The sequence below is a fragment of the Oreochromis aureus genome, linkage group 3 (assembly GCF_013358895.1).
Source record: "Oreochromis aureus strain Israel breed Guangdong linkage group 3, ZZ_aureus, whole genome shotgun sequence".
NCBI classification, from domain to species: Eukaryota; Metazoa; Chordata; class Actinopteri; order Cichliformes; family Cichlidae; genus Oreochromis; species Oreochromis aureus.
The window spans coordinates 123,847,128-123,858,818 of NC_052944.1; the positions used below are offsets into that span (position 1 = coordinate 123,847,128).

Genomic DNA, 11,691 nt, shown 5'->3' on the forward strand with positions numbered 1-11,691 from the left:
TAAAACCAATTACATTCAAACATTTACAAGTTTATAAGAACAGGAACACCAATTTTTAAAACACTGAAGACACCAAACTTGTCAACATTTGTTTTGTCTCTTTGAAAATCCCAAAAGCAATTAAAAAGAAGATGCTGGTTACAACCATTAAACTTTTTTTGAGCTAAATTCCCACAGTCATTTTATCTATCTATAGTAGTATAGATTCAAGGTTACATCACTCACAACAGAACAGCAGACAAAATAGACAACTTCCATTTTCAAAAAAAAAAAGAATGGACAAAAAAAAAAAAGAAAAAAGGTCACAGTTTGAACAAAAGAGATAAAAAGGCCAAAATCAACTTTTGTGTTGGGGTCTTGTTTGCCTAAGCAAACATCTTCAATTTCATTTGCTGCATCTTTGTACTGAGCCTTTGTCCATCCAGATTCATTAAAATCTTCTGACAAAACTCGAAAGTGTACTTGAGGTCATTTGGATAGCTCAGATCAAGTGCATAAATCAGTCCAAAGAGGACGATGAATGCCATGATGACACTACCGAGGTTGTTCATAACTGTAGTACCTTCAATGACAACTCCAACATCCTCTGGCTCCTGAACGCCTTTCTTCTGATGGTGTAAATACACATGACAGTTGCTGCAGTGGATCTCAACCGCTCATCCTCAGTGGAGGTGGTCTGAAAACAGGATGTTTCAGGTTTAAGGGCTCTGTCACTTGAAGGGGAAATATTATGCAAAACTCAGCTTTGTATCCTTTTGTGCTGAAACATGGGTCTCTACTGCCTCTATAAACACTCCAAACATGAATAAAACCCATCAATCTGTTTTCTATCAATAGTTTGGGTTTAGGTATTATGTACCTCCCCTTGGGAGAGGCTTGAAATAGAGTAGCAGCTCCTCAAGTGTCTATAGGTGTGTGTGTGTGTAACTCAAATTGAAGCTAGAAAATAAAGTGTGATAAGCGCATCAGATACTCCTTGAACAGTAGGTCTGGATCTTCATTAAAGTAGATCACCAGGCTTTTAAGAGTATGCTCCTCTTTATGTCGATGTCATCACACTAATGCAAGGGTGGAAAAAAAGGGTGAAAAAATGTAATTGATTGATTGCATTTAATTGATGGGTTTATTATTAGTACTGACCAAACTACTGATCGCCATGATATCCTTGATCTTTTGGCCCTTTGCTCCTTTGCTCCCCTCCAAAATTTTCATCAGCTTGTCTGTTAAATTGTCCAGCTGAGCCAAGAACTTTGCCTGCAGGGGTTTTGTAGTGATCCGCAGGAACTCTGCATTCACCTGGAAATAAAACATACATAAACTTCTAGTTTACTATATTTAAATACAGACTCCTGAATCAACACACTGAAAGTTGCTAAACATTTGAACCATCAGTGAAGTTTGTCAAGACCTAAACTGATTGTAGCTGAGTTTTAAGTTTGACATGTGTCCTTTTTCCATGACAACAGCATTCAAAGTTAATTTAGCTTTTTTCACAATACTGTTATAGAGGTTTTCCCAACGGCACTACTCAGCATGACTCAGATGGTTGTGGTTTGGTTAGACAGCCTTTTCCAACAGCACGATTTGCTATTTTCCCCAAAATTTTTAGTACCTGCTTCATTGTGGTTCATGTTGAACATCACCCCCATTATTGTGCTGTAGTGTTCCTGAATTATACTTCACACTGTTTACTGTTTACTGTGAGAAGGAGGATGTTTTTTCTGTTTTTCAGGTTTTATTCATAACCAGTATTATCACCATTATCATCATTTATCATTATCATTATCATTGATCACATATTAATGGCATAATAATCTTTCATGGCAGGTTTAACTGTATTCATGTTATTCATGGTGTTCATTAGAAAGTTGTTAGTTGGGGGGTTGAAGTTATGGGGAAGTGAGAAAGTTAAGCTAATGTTAAGATGATTTCATATCTGTGTACACTAGAGCACACCACATATAATAAAATCACAGCCTGGAGGCCTGTAGGCCCAGCACTTTGAGGTTAACTGAGGATAACACATAAGGGGGGGCCTGCACACATACACTCACAGTTTCTCAGCTTGTTTTGCTCAAAAGTGCTACGTGACTTGTCCAATGTACGTGACCGTTTATTAGACTGAAACCATCTGGTGTGAGGATGTCAAGGGTCTGATATGCTGGAATGTACGGGAATGTTCTTAGATTACGAGAATTGATACTTAGATTTCCAGTAAATTCAACTGTTTGACGCATATTATTCGTCATCAACTGTTATATATACCACCCAGTCAACACACATATGTGGGGCCCAAATAGGGAGCAGCAGGGCTAATATTTGGGGCCCACTTGGGAAACCCAACTGGGGCCCAGCTAATTTTGTCCTCAGTTTCCATGGTGGCCCCAAATGTGTTTGCCCACATAGGTTAATGATGGGCCCTGGATGGGCCCCAAATCAGGCCCAGCCAAAAACAAGTGTGGGACCCAGATGGGTAGGAGTGGGTCTGATAGTTGGGGCCCATTTGGGTTACCCACCTGGGACCCAGCTACTTTTGTCCGCAGTTTTCATGGTGGCCCCAAGTGTGTTTGCCCAGATGGGTTAATGACGGGCCCTGGATGGGCCCCAAATCAGGCCCAGCCAAAAAACAAGTGTGGGACCCAGATGGGTAGGAGTGGGTCTGATAGTTGGGGCCCATTTGGGTTACCCACCTGGGACCCAGCTACTTTTGTCCGCAGTTTCCATGGTGGCCCCAAGTGTGCTTGCCCAGATGGGATTTTGGATAATACAGTAAGCTAAAATTTCATCACCTGTACATCACCTGTAAAATTTAAAATCACCTGTACAACAAAGTCAGTTATTCTTTTTTATTTTACAATACTGATTAATATACTATACAAATAATTTTTTTGTTTAGAGAACAAGTTGACAAAAAAGGTCCCTAGTATACACAAAACAATAGCAAATCAATGTTATACAGTTTAAAAGAAAACAAAATGCACTGAAACACAGCTTCTCACTCATTTACTGATCCATTGGTCTTGGAAAAAAAGTGCATTTTTTCACAAATAACATCAGATTTGAAATACTACTGGAGTTGTTTTGAAGGTGGGGCTGATCAGGTTGTTTGACCTCCTACGTCTTCAAGTATGCTGCAAACCAGAGAGAACATGTACAAACATGCTGGTATTGGTGGCTTGTACAAGTTGTCTTGGAACTGCTTGTGAAGGAGTTGAGGGTGGTGGTAGCCGAACAAATGGATGAGTGATGTTCTGGTGGGGAGTTTCACTTGAATGTCTATTCTCCATTGCTGATGGTGATGAGTTCTCTGGCTGTTCCGCAGCGTTGTCCCAATCCTCATCTGAGCTTGACTGGATCACTGGCCTTAAAATGAATTTTAAAAAATATTAAAAACGCCACAAACAATTTAGTTGGTTAGTCCTACAAACTAAAAAAAAAATAATTAATGTATAGTCCGGCATCAAAAGGAGTCTAAAACTGATTTTTAAAAGTCAAAAGTTACAAAGTGCTATTTTAAGATCATATCTAAATCTGGTGAGCAGCAATGGGCTACTAATGATGCTGTCTGTTTGTTTTTGTTTTTCTTATAATCACCACAATAAATTGTTGCTTTTAAGGCGTTTTTAAGAAACATAATTACCTCCTTTTCCGCTTCCCTTTTCCCAATCTGCTTCCAGAACCGACTCAGTCTGCAGATCAGAGGTTGCTTCAGACCTCCGCAGTTTCACCCTGGCATTTTCGTATTTTTCTGTAAATTTTGACATACATCAACAAAATGTTGTTAGTGAAATTACAGGAAATCTTTTGTTCTGTCTTTAATGACAGAATATTTGGTAGCAATAAACAAAAATGCTTCTTACCAGCTTTCCCCAAGATGCGAACTCTGTACTGTGACCAGTTTGCATCTGGAGTAACTCCATCCTTTACAGCCTTATTGATATTGACTCTCCCTGGTGGCCAGAAACAAGAATCTTCCGCTGGTCCTGTAAACCACTTGCAAGGAATTATGGATACACCTCCACCATCCAGAAAATCAACAACTGCAAATGGTAGCATGCTGGGAGAAAGCAAAAGAAGCCAACTAGTACAGCAGTGGCAATGCCACATATCCAGACTTCAGTGGCAAAAGCACAATTTTCTGTTTTAATTCATCAAGTAATACAAGATGCATTTGTTTAGACAGATTTGAAACAAAGTAAATTCCAAGGCATGTTGAGTCCAATGGATAGCTGAAAAGGCATTACAGTTTTCAAAGACCTGACACAGTGTTTTGACAACTTGGCAATCCTGTAAAATGTTTGCCACAATAAGAATTTTCCCCTACATTGAAACAGTTATCTCCCATGGAGCAAGAAACATATGTCTGTCCATCAGTGTATTTTCTGTACTGCTTAAAAGTTCCAAGATCACTTGTTATTGGTCCAGAGTTATGAGGTTGTTTAAGAGGAGAGGGAACAGACATCCTCTCTTTTCTTTTCTTCTGAATACTTTGCATCTCATAGACGCCGCTTGACAATTTGTTCCACAGGTTTATGATCATAGTAAAAGGAGTTGGCACTGTGGCCCCAACAAGACCGATCAGTTCTGCTTTAAACCGTTGTTCAGTCTGACGTCACTGGCCGTGTCTGGGCCTAAACTCTGCTGGAGGTCCATATATCAAATGATCACTGTGGCATTACTGAGAGTTAAAACACTGTCTAAAGTCTTTCATCTTTAATAAAATGATCAGCGTTCTTCTCACCAGGTGTAACAATTGAGTTTAACATCCAGGCATCCATGAAAACGGAATTTATGACATTTAACAGAGTTAGAAGTTAGCAGGAAGTTAGCTCGCTAGCTTCCATCTAAATACAATATCATGTCCTGACTGCGGGTTTTAGAAAAAATTCAAACGCACAGCTCTGCTGTCACTTCCAACATAAATGAAGACAGAAAACTAAACAGCAGTGACGCTTTGTAGGGTTACTGAAGTTTGGCTAGCTGGTATATAACGATGTGCTACGTGACCGCTAGCAGCTTACACAGCTATGTTAGCATAATATAAACAAGCAAACTTTTTTCCACTCGATAAAAGTTAACGTGAGTGTTCTCGTGGTCAGGAAAAATGTAATCGCATGGCAGGATGCTGTAAACGGACCAAACTTCAACCAGGAGAACAACTGAGATAATCCATCCACAATACGAGGTTAGTTATTCATATACTGCTGCATGGGCTGTGCTGTAGTTACATCGTAAGGTTTTAAAAACTGAGCTTAAATAAATGATTAGCGGTAATAAAAGCCGAGAGGAGGTCAACGGTGATCACTGAATGTTTTAGGAGCTTTTGAGATTAAATAGAAGAAAATACAAAGCATTAAACATGTTAACAACACAAAAGCCATATTAAACGCAGACTACTTTAGGCCCGGAAGTAGGATTCGTCAAGGCCATCAATGAACAACCGGATAATCAGTTTCCTCATGTACAGAGCTTGCACAACAGTAAGAGGCAGATTCTAGAGTCAGTACACTATTTCTGATTAAGTTCTCACTAAAACAACTACACATATAAAGTTGCATACTAAAGTGTGTATTAAAAACCCCAAACAAATCAAGATCACCTATGTTTTATTTGCTTTTTCTGGAAAAATGAGAACAATGGCAAGAAAAATTATGATATCTTCTACAGAAATAGAGTGCTCACTGATCTGCCTCTCTGACTGCTGTGCATGCTACTGACACAGGGGCAAAAGCTGGGGACTAGTTGCTCATGGCCATGGCTCACCCTCCTCACTTAGCCGTGAGGAATGAAGCTAATAAAGACAACACCAAAGCAATTTTGGTTGCTCTGATAGTGAAAATACCCTCCCATATTCCTCTTAAAAATTAGAACTTCGTTAAATTGGTCTAATACAGTCCTTTACTAATACTAATCATAGAGAGAAACCAAGATAATGTTTAAGTACAACTTGATGTTAAGTATACGCAGTAATTAATTTTGGTGCTAGTTACAGTATACAGGACACCAGACGATGCTTTCAAACTGTGAAAATTGGCTAAATCCAACATTACGTAAAAATTTCAACTGCCTTGCTTGAGTGCTAGCAAAAGTTCGCCAGCAGTTGTGCCATACTTTACTTTGCAGCATCATAACTTTGTAAACATTTCATTTATACTTAGGGATTCAAATTATGTCCAAAAGTTCTTACCTTTATTGCAGAAAATAAGTCCGTAGCTCAAAGATGCACTTAATCCAAAAATTGCCAGCTTAACGGTCAGCTTTGTCCAAAGGCGAAATGAAGAATGTTCCCGAATGGAGGGGTGGGGGACGGTTTGAGAAAACCTCGTGATATTTCATGAAATAACGCGAGATTTCGAAAATCACCCTACATGGAGTGAAATTTTTTCCCACTCAAATGTAAAACCATTTATTTTATTTTATTAAGCCGCCTTACAATTTGAAGTCACATCTGTTCTTTGTGTTTCACTTATATTAATATATTTTACATGTATATTTTGTTATTAATTAAATATACATATGCTGCCTCTGGCATAATTTATTATCAGTTATTTCATCTTAATTCATGTTTATACTTACACATGACTAATAATTATACTTAACTAAGGTCGTTAAACTCAGTTGCTTGTTCATGCAACTTCCCATATATTACCCATATGGTGCCCATAGAACATACCCCATCTGGGCTGGCTCAGGTGGGTCCTACATGGCTAACCTAGGTGGGTCCCAGATTGGATGCCCATTGTAAGCCCATCCCCACTTGGAACCCCCATAGCCCATGTGGGGCCCACATACTGGTGTTTACTGGGCACTCCTTGTTTTTGTTCGGGGGAGACGGCCTTGAAAGTGTAACGATACGCTTCTTCCCCACATATATGTGTGTTTAATAAAATCACTATTTTTGACATCTACTGGGACTCTGCAGTCGTTTGTCTTTTCCTCAAAATTGCGAATCAGGACATTACCTAGTGTTATTTCTGTCTCCAATAAAGATAATGACTGGAACTAATGTCACTTAACTAGTGTTTTTTTTTCTTCACAGATTTGTCAGGGAAAACAAACTATACTGATGTGAGCTGTGTTAACCCACACTGTACTGAGGTGTTTTGGCTAAGTAGTGCTGCTGGAAAAAGGGCTTCAAGTCACCACCCTTACCACTAGGACCACTACGTTTTTCACTAAAGTTTAGTTTAAATTTATTATAATTTGGCTAAAATACAGACAAAAGGTTTTTTTGCTCAAATCTTCTGTCCATCTACAGAAAAATATTCAGTAATATAGTTAAAAGCACTGACAAAACAAACAATACTTAAATTTGTTGATACACAAGCATTTTACTTACTTCACTTTCCTTGAAAAGGGCAGGCCATCTGTTCATGAAATCTCTGATCATCGGCCTCTGTTCCACAATCTCTAGTCGTCTATGGGAGAAGGTTCTTTCCATTTTTGCTTTTATCACTGCTTCATTGTCTCGCTTTTTGATTTCTGAGAGTAGAGCCACTCTTTCAGTTTCCAAGCTTTCAGTGCTTTCACCTTTTGGGGGTAAAGGGACATAATAGACCTCGGCCTTTCTTGGTTTTTTGATGTTGGCAGCAGTTTTTCCTTGGCCTTCCCGTTTGTGCTTTAAGGAATTCACACGGATTTCAGGATCACCAAGCCGCCCAAGCTTTGTTCGATAGTTTTGCATTTTGTACTTCAGAGATTGCTTCCATCCCCAAAATCCTGTCTTAGATCCTAGCTGCCCTAAACAAGGATGGGTCCTTGTCAGTGCTGCTGCCACCTCTTCACATTGATAGTCTTTAGGATATTTTGTGTATTTCAGCATTTCTTGAGCTAATCCATCAAGGATGACTCCCTTCAGTTTTACGCCAGGCTTGAAGAGTGTGCCATTTGCTTCATATTCTGCATTTTTCTGCTGGAGTTCCAATTCCACGTCATATGTGAATTTAGGGACCACAAACACATTGGGCCAGGAAAACTGTCTTGTCGGTTGAACATCTGGTGATGAATGAGGGGTTGATGTGTATAGGTATCATCACTGCAGGATGAAACTAAAGAAGGCCCAGGGCTGGAAGTTCCTTGGCAAGTGTAAACACTGCTGTTTGTGGACGTCTCAACTGGGTACAAAGTGATGAATTGTTCCTCAAGTGTGGGTTTAGGATTGTATATCACTTTCAGTGTGCCTTTATCTTTTACATCAGACATTGAAGTTAAGTTCATAAATGCATTAAAGTCTTCATCCATGTACTGCAAACGGAAGTCTTCTTTCAAATCAAGAATGTCTTTACCAACATATGGAGTTCTGATAATGTTGCTGGAATTCCAGAGCCCAGATGCATTTTCCTGAGTCTGACACATCCCCAAAGATGATTCTGAGAACAGGGCTTGCCATTATGGGACAACCTTTACTCTGGAACAGAAAAGCACAGCCAAATGATGGCATATTTATTCAACATAAATACAGCTCTTGAGGGATTTTTATTCCAGTTAGGTTTATCAACATCATGCTCAGAAACCACATACATTGCTAAAACCTTTGTATGATTCTTCTGGTATGCTAACCCAGCAGTGTTATTTTTATTAACTTTTCAGTGTCACCTAAGAAAGTGTGCTGCTGGGTCTCCCAGAGCTGAAAGGAGCTTCCAGGACGACAATGGAGAGTCTGGCTGTTCCATGCCGGACACAACTATAAGCAAAACCTTCAAAGAGTTTGCTTTCCAGAGCTTATTGTCAGGCATCCTCCAGCAGAGGGGTTGTTCTTTTTAAGAATCTTTACAATCTAAATTTAAGAAATCTTAAAAGCTATGTTATTGAAGAAAACTTACCCTTCACAATGATGAATCTCTTTAACATCACCAAGCGTAGTCCCTCCACAATGTAGTCCGCAAGGGGATATGGGTCCTCCAAGTCACCAAGCTCAATTATGGCCAGCTCTCTAGTGGATGGGGTAGACAGCTCAAATCCACCATAATGCTCCCTGTACCAAGAACATAGTTCCTCAACTATGAAACACAGTTTCTTCTCAACTATGCACAGCTGAATGATCTCATTAAATTTTGGCAGCCCATTTACAGTTCCGTGAACAATAAGCATGCCTTGACTGTAATGCATACCATTGCAGGATGCCTTCTTCAACAGAGCAACTTCAGAAATAGATGGGTATCTTTCCATCAAAGCAGACACTACTCTGTCATTAAGAACCTCAACGGGCATAACAGAGGCATTTCTAACTTCCAAGGATGACTTCTTGTAATTAGAGGAATGTGTCTGATGGGCAATCATGAACTGATGTTTAACAGCTAATGAGAAAGGTATGTTTTTGAAGCAGTTTGTATGTGTCGCAACCTGCTTGAAAAAACTATGCTTTGCCTCGAATCGCATGGTCCATAGAGAAATGAGAGGTCCAAAGCATTTAATCATTTGTGGATAGTGCTCCAAATAATGATGCTTGGGCAACAGATTTACATGTGGAAAGAGATCAAGATAGAGCTGCCTATGATCATAGATCTTGGCCTCAAAATAAGCTATGGTTTCATCTGTGTGGACATGGGCAACAACCAACTCAACTATATCTTTAAGATGTAGAATTACCTGCCATGCTGGCTCATCAACTGGCAAAAGTGGCCCTATGATTAAAGGAAGCAACCTCAGCAAGGACCAATTTTCATGAGCATTTCCCCCTATTGTGTTTTTTGAAGAATAAGTATGTGGTATGGCATGAGGTCGATTTGTTTTGTCACCAAATTTGTATGGAAATTTCTGGATCAAGGTGTTAAGTTTGTCAAGTGTGAAATATTTTTGGCGATTAATAAGTTAATACAACGTACAGTTCCGTGGGAACAATACCTTCAAAGATATCGTGGACAATATCTGGGGATATCCAGTGCTGACATGAAAATGTGAGAGATTCTCTGTCAACACACACCGTTTTTTTTTTTACACCACAAACAGCAGCTGCCTTTTCTTGAGCACAGCGGACATGAATTTCATGGACCCTCTGGTTCAAGTTGGAAAATCCCTGACATTACATCCTGATTCTGAAATTTGATTTGTCTCCAGTACAAAACCTACAAATGGATCCACCAGCAAAACTCTCAACAAACCCACCAATACCATGAGCTGAAAGATTGTCCGCTATTACACACTGGACAGAGCCTTTACAAATTTACCAAGTTGAGACACAAAGACACCATGCTTTTCTAAATGGTCAAGTCTTGAATGAGAGGCTCCAATACTTTCACGAAACCAAACGCTTTTGTGTCATCTGACTTGCAAAGTACAGCTAAATAAATTGAAGTTAGTGCTGACTGGGAACCTGGTGGTAAATTACCCAAAACCCAATAAACACCACAGAGTTTATGCTTTTACGAGATGTCCCAAGCGGGTTACATATCTCAAAATCATCAATATAAAGATTTACAGCAATTCTTAACTCTTCACCACAGAAAAACTGTTTTGATTGTAGTACTCACCATCTCTAACTGTTCTGTATTCTTTAGAAGTCAATTGCGTGTTTTGACCCTTCTGGGCTACAAGAAGTTCAAGAACATCTTTCTGAGAAAGCAACTGCTGCAGAGATCGTAATAAAGGAATGTACTGATAGGTCCGATTCCTTTGAGCATCTAGTATGTACTCTATTGGCTCTATAATACCAAAATGTGAACAGTAATACTGTTTTCTTTTATATGCAGTAGCAAGAGGGTCATCACTTGCAATGGCTACGCAAACAGGACTAGATCTGCAAACAATAGAGGAAATCTCATCAATTAAAGACTCTTCAATTTGTAGCTGATTATTTTGAAATACACCAGAAATAACTGTTTTTGTGACATGTAAAGATGCCGCACTCAATAAGTAATCGAGTTCAGACAGCAGTTCATCAACAACTGTTGTTGGGACATGAATGACATTTTCTAACTTCAGTAAAAGGCAAGCAATTCTTTTCTTCAAAGTAATCTGAAGTAACTAATTCTACTGGTTCATGACAATCTACTTTTTCTTGAAGAGTATCTGTTGTCCCAGCTTTAAACAAATCATCTTCAGAACTCCCTGACTGAATCAAATGATTACGATACAAATATTATCTCTAAAATCATGAAGGAGTATTTGTTGTGTTTTCTGTATTTGTGTGTCTGAAATGTACTGTATATATTAGTTTCAAATTCACAATTTTTTAAACAAACATTGGACAGTTTGGTGACGCCTGAGATGTGTATTTATGTGTTGGAAAAAATTTCTCTGAAATATATTCTTCATGTGAGCAAATAGGACACTGAAAAATAGATTGTTCTGATTTGTTTTGTGTTGTTTGTTCTGAATGATTTTTGTACGTGTGATTTAACAATTTAGTCCATGTAGTAAAGCTACATGGACAATCTGAGTACGGACAGGGAAAGCGACTAACACCTCTTATATGCCCATGAGCCTGTCTAAAATGTTTCAACAACAAATACCTGCTAGATAATTCTAAACTGCAGCTTTTACATGTCCACATCCAAGTACCTGAAAGAAAAAAAAGACAATATCAGTGAAAATAAGTTTATACAATTCCAAAACTGTTTTACAATAAGGGAAATGTGTTACTTACCAACACTTAGAAGTTGCCAGATAACTTGGTGACTTAGTGATGTAAAATGATGATCACGCTTCAAAATAGATCACGCTGTAAAATAAATCATAAAACATTTTAATTGG

General features: G+C 38.8%; 1 protein-coding gene and 2 long non-coding RNA genes across 4 annotated transcripts; all 3 read right to left on the reverse strand.

Annotated features, from left to right (window-relative positions):
- Positions 1-365: 365 nt before the first annotated feature.
- LOC120435255 lies at positions 366-7,813 on the reverse strand. Its single transcript, XM_039604432.1, has 3 exons — positions 7,340-7,813; positions 1,141-1,296; positions 366-608 (listed from the first exon to the last, which is right to left on the reverse strand). Exons 1-3 carry the CDS (start codon positions 7,682-7,684, stop codon positions 366-368), a joined length of 744 nt encoding a protein of 247 aa, XP_039460366.1. The 5' UTR covers positions 7,685-7,813.
- Positions 2,989-3,679, reverse strand: LOC120438025. The gene is made up of 2 exons (XR_005611599.1): positions 3,641-3,679; positions 2,989-3,363 (listed from the first exon to the last, which is right to left on the reverse strand). It is a non-coding gene; the product is annotated as an uncharacterized LOC120438025 (long non-coding RNA).
- LOC120438024 lies at positions 3,680-6,256 on the reverse strand. 2 transcript variants are annotated; one of them, XR_005611597.1, is made up of 3 exons: positions 6,188-6,256; positions 3,861-4,016; positions 3,680-3,748 (listed from the first exon to the last, which is right to left on the reverse strand). It is a non-coding gene; the product is annotated as an uncharacterized LOC120438024 (long non-coding RNA). The 2 variants fall into 2 exon arrangements; XR_005611598.1 differs by having other exon boundaries at positions 3,861-4,057.
- Positions 7,814-11,691: the final 3,878 nt, after the last annotated feature.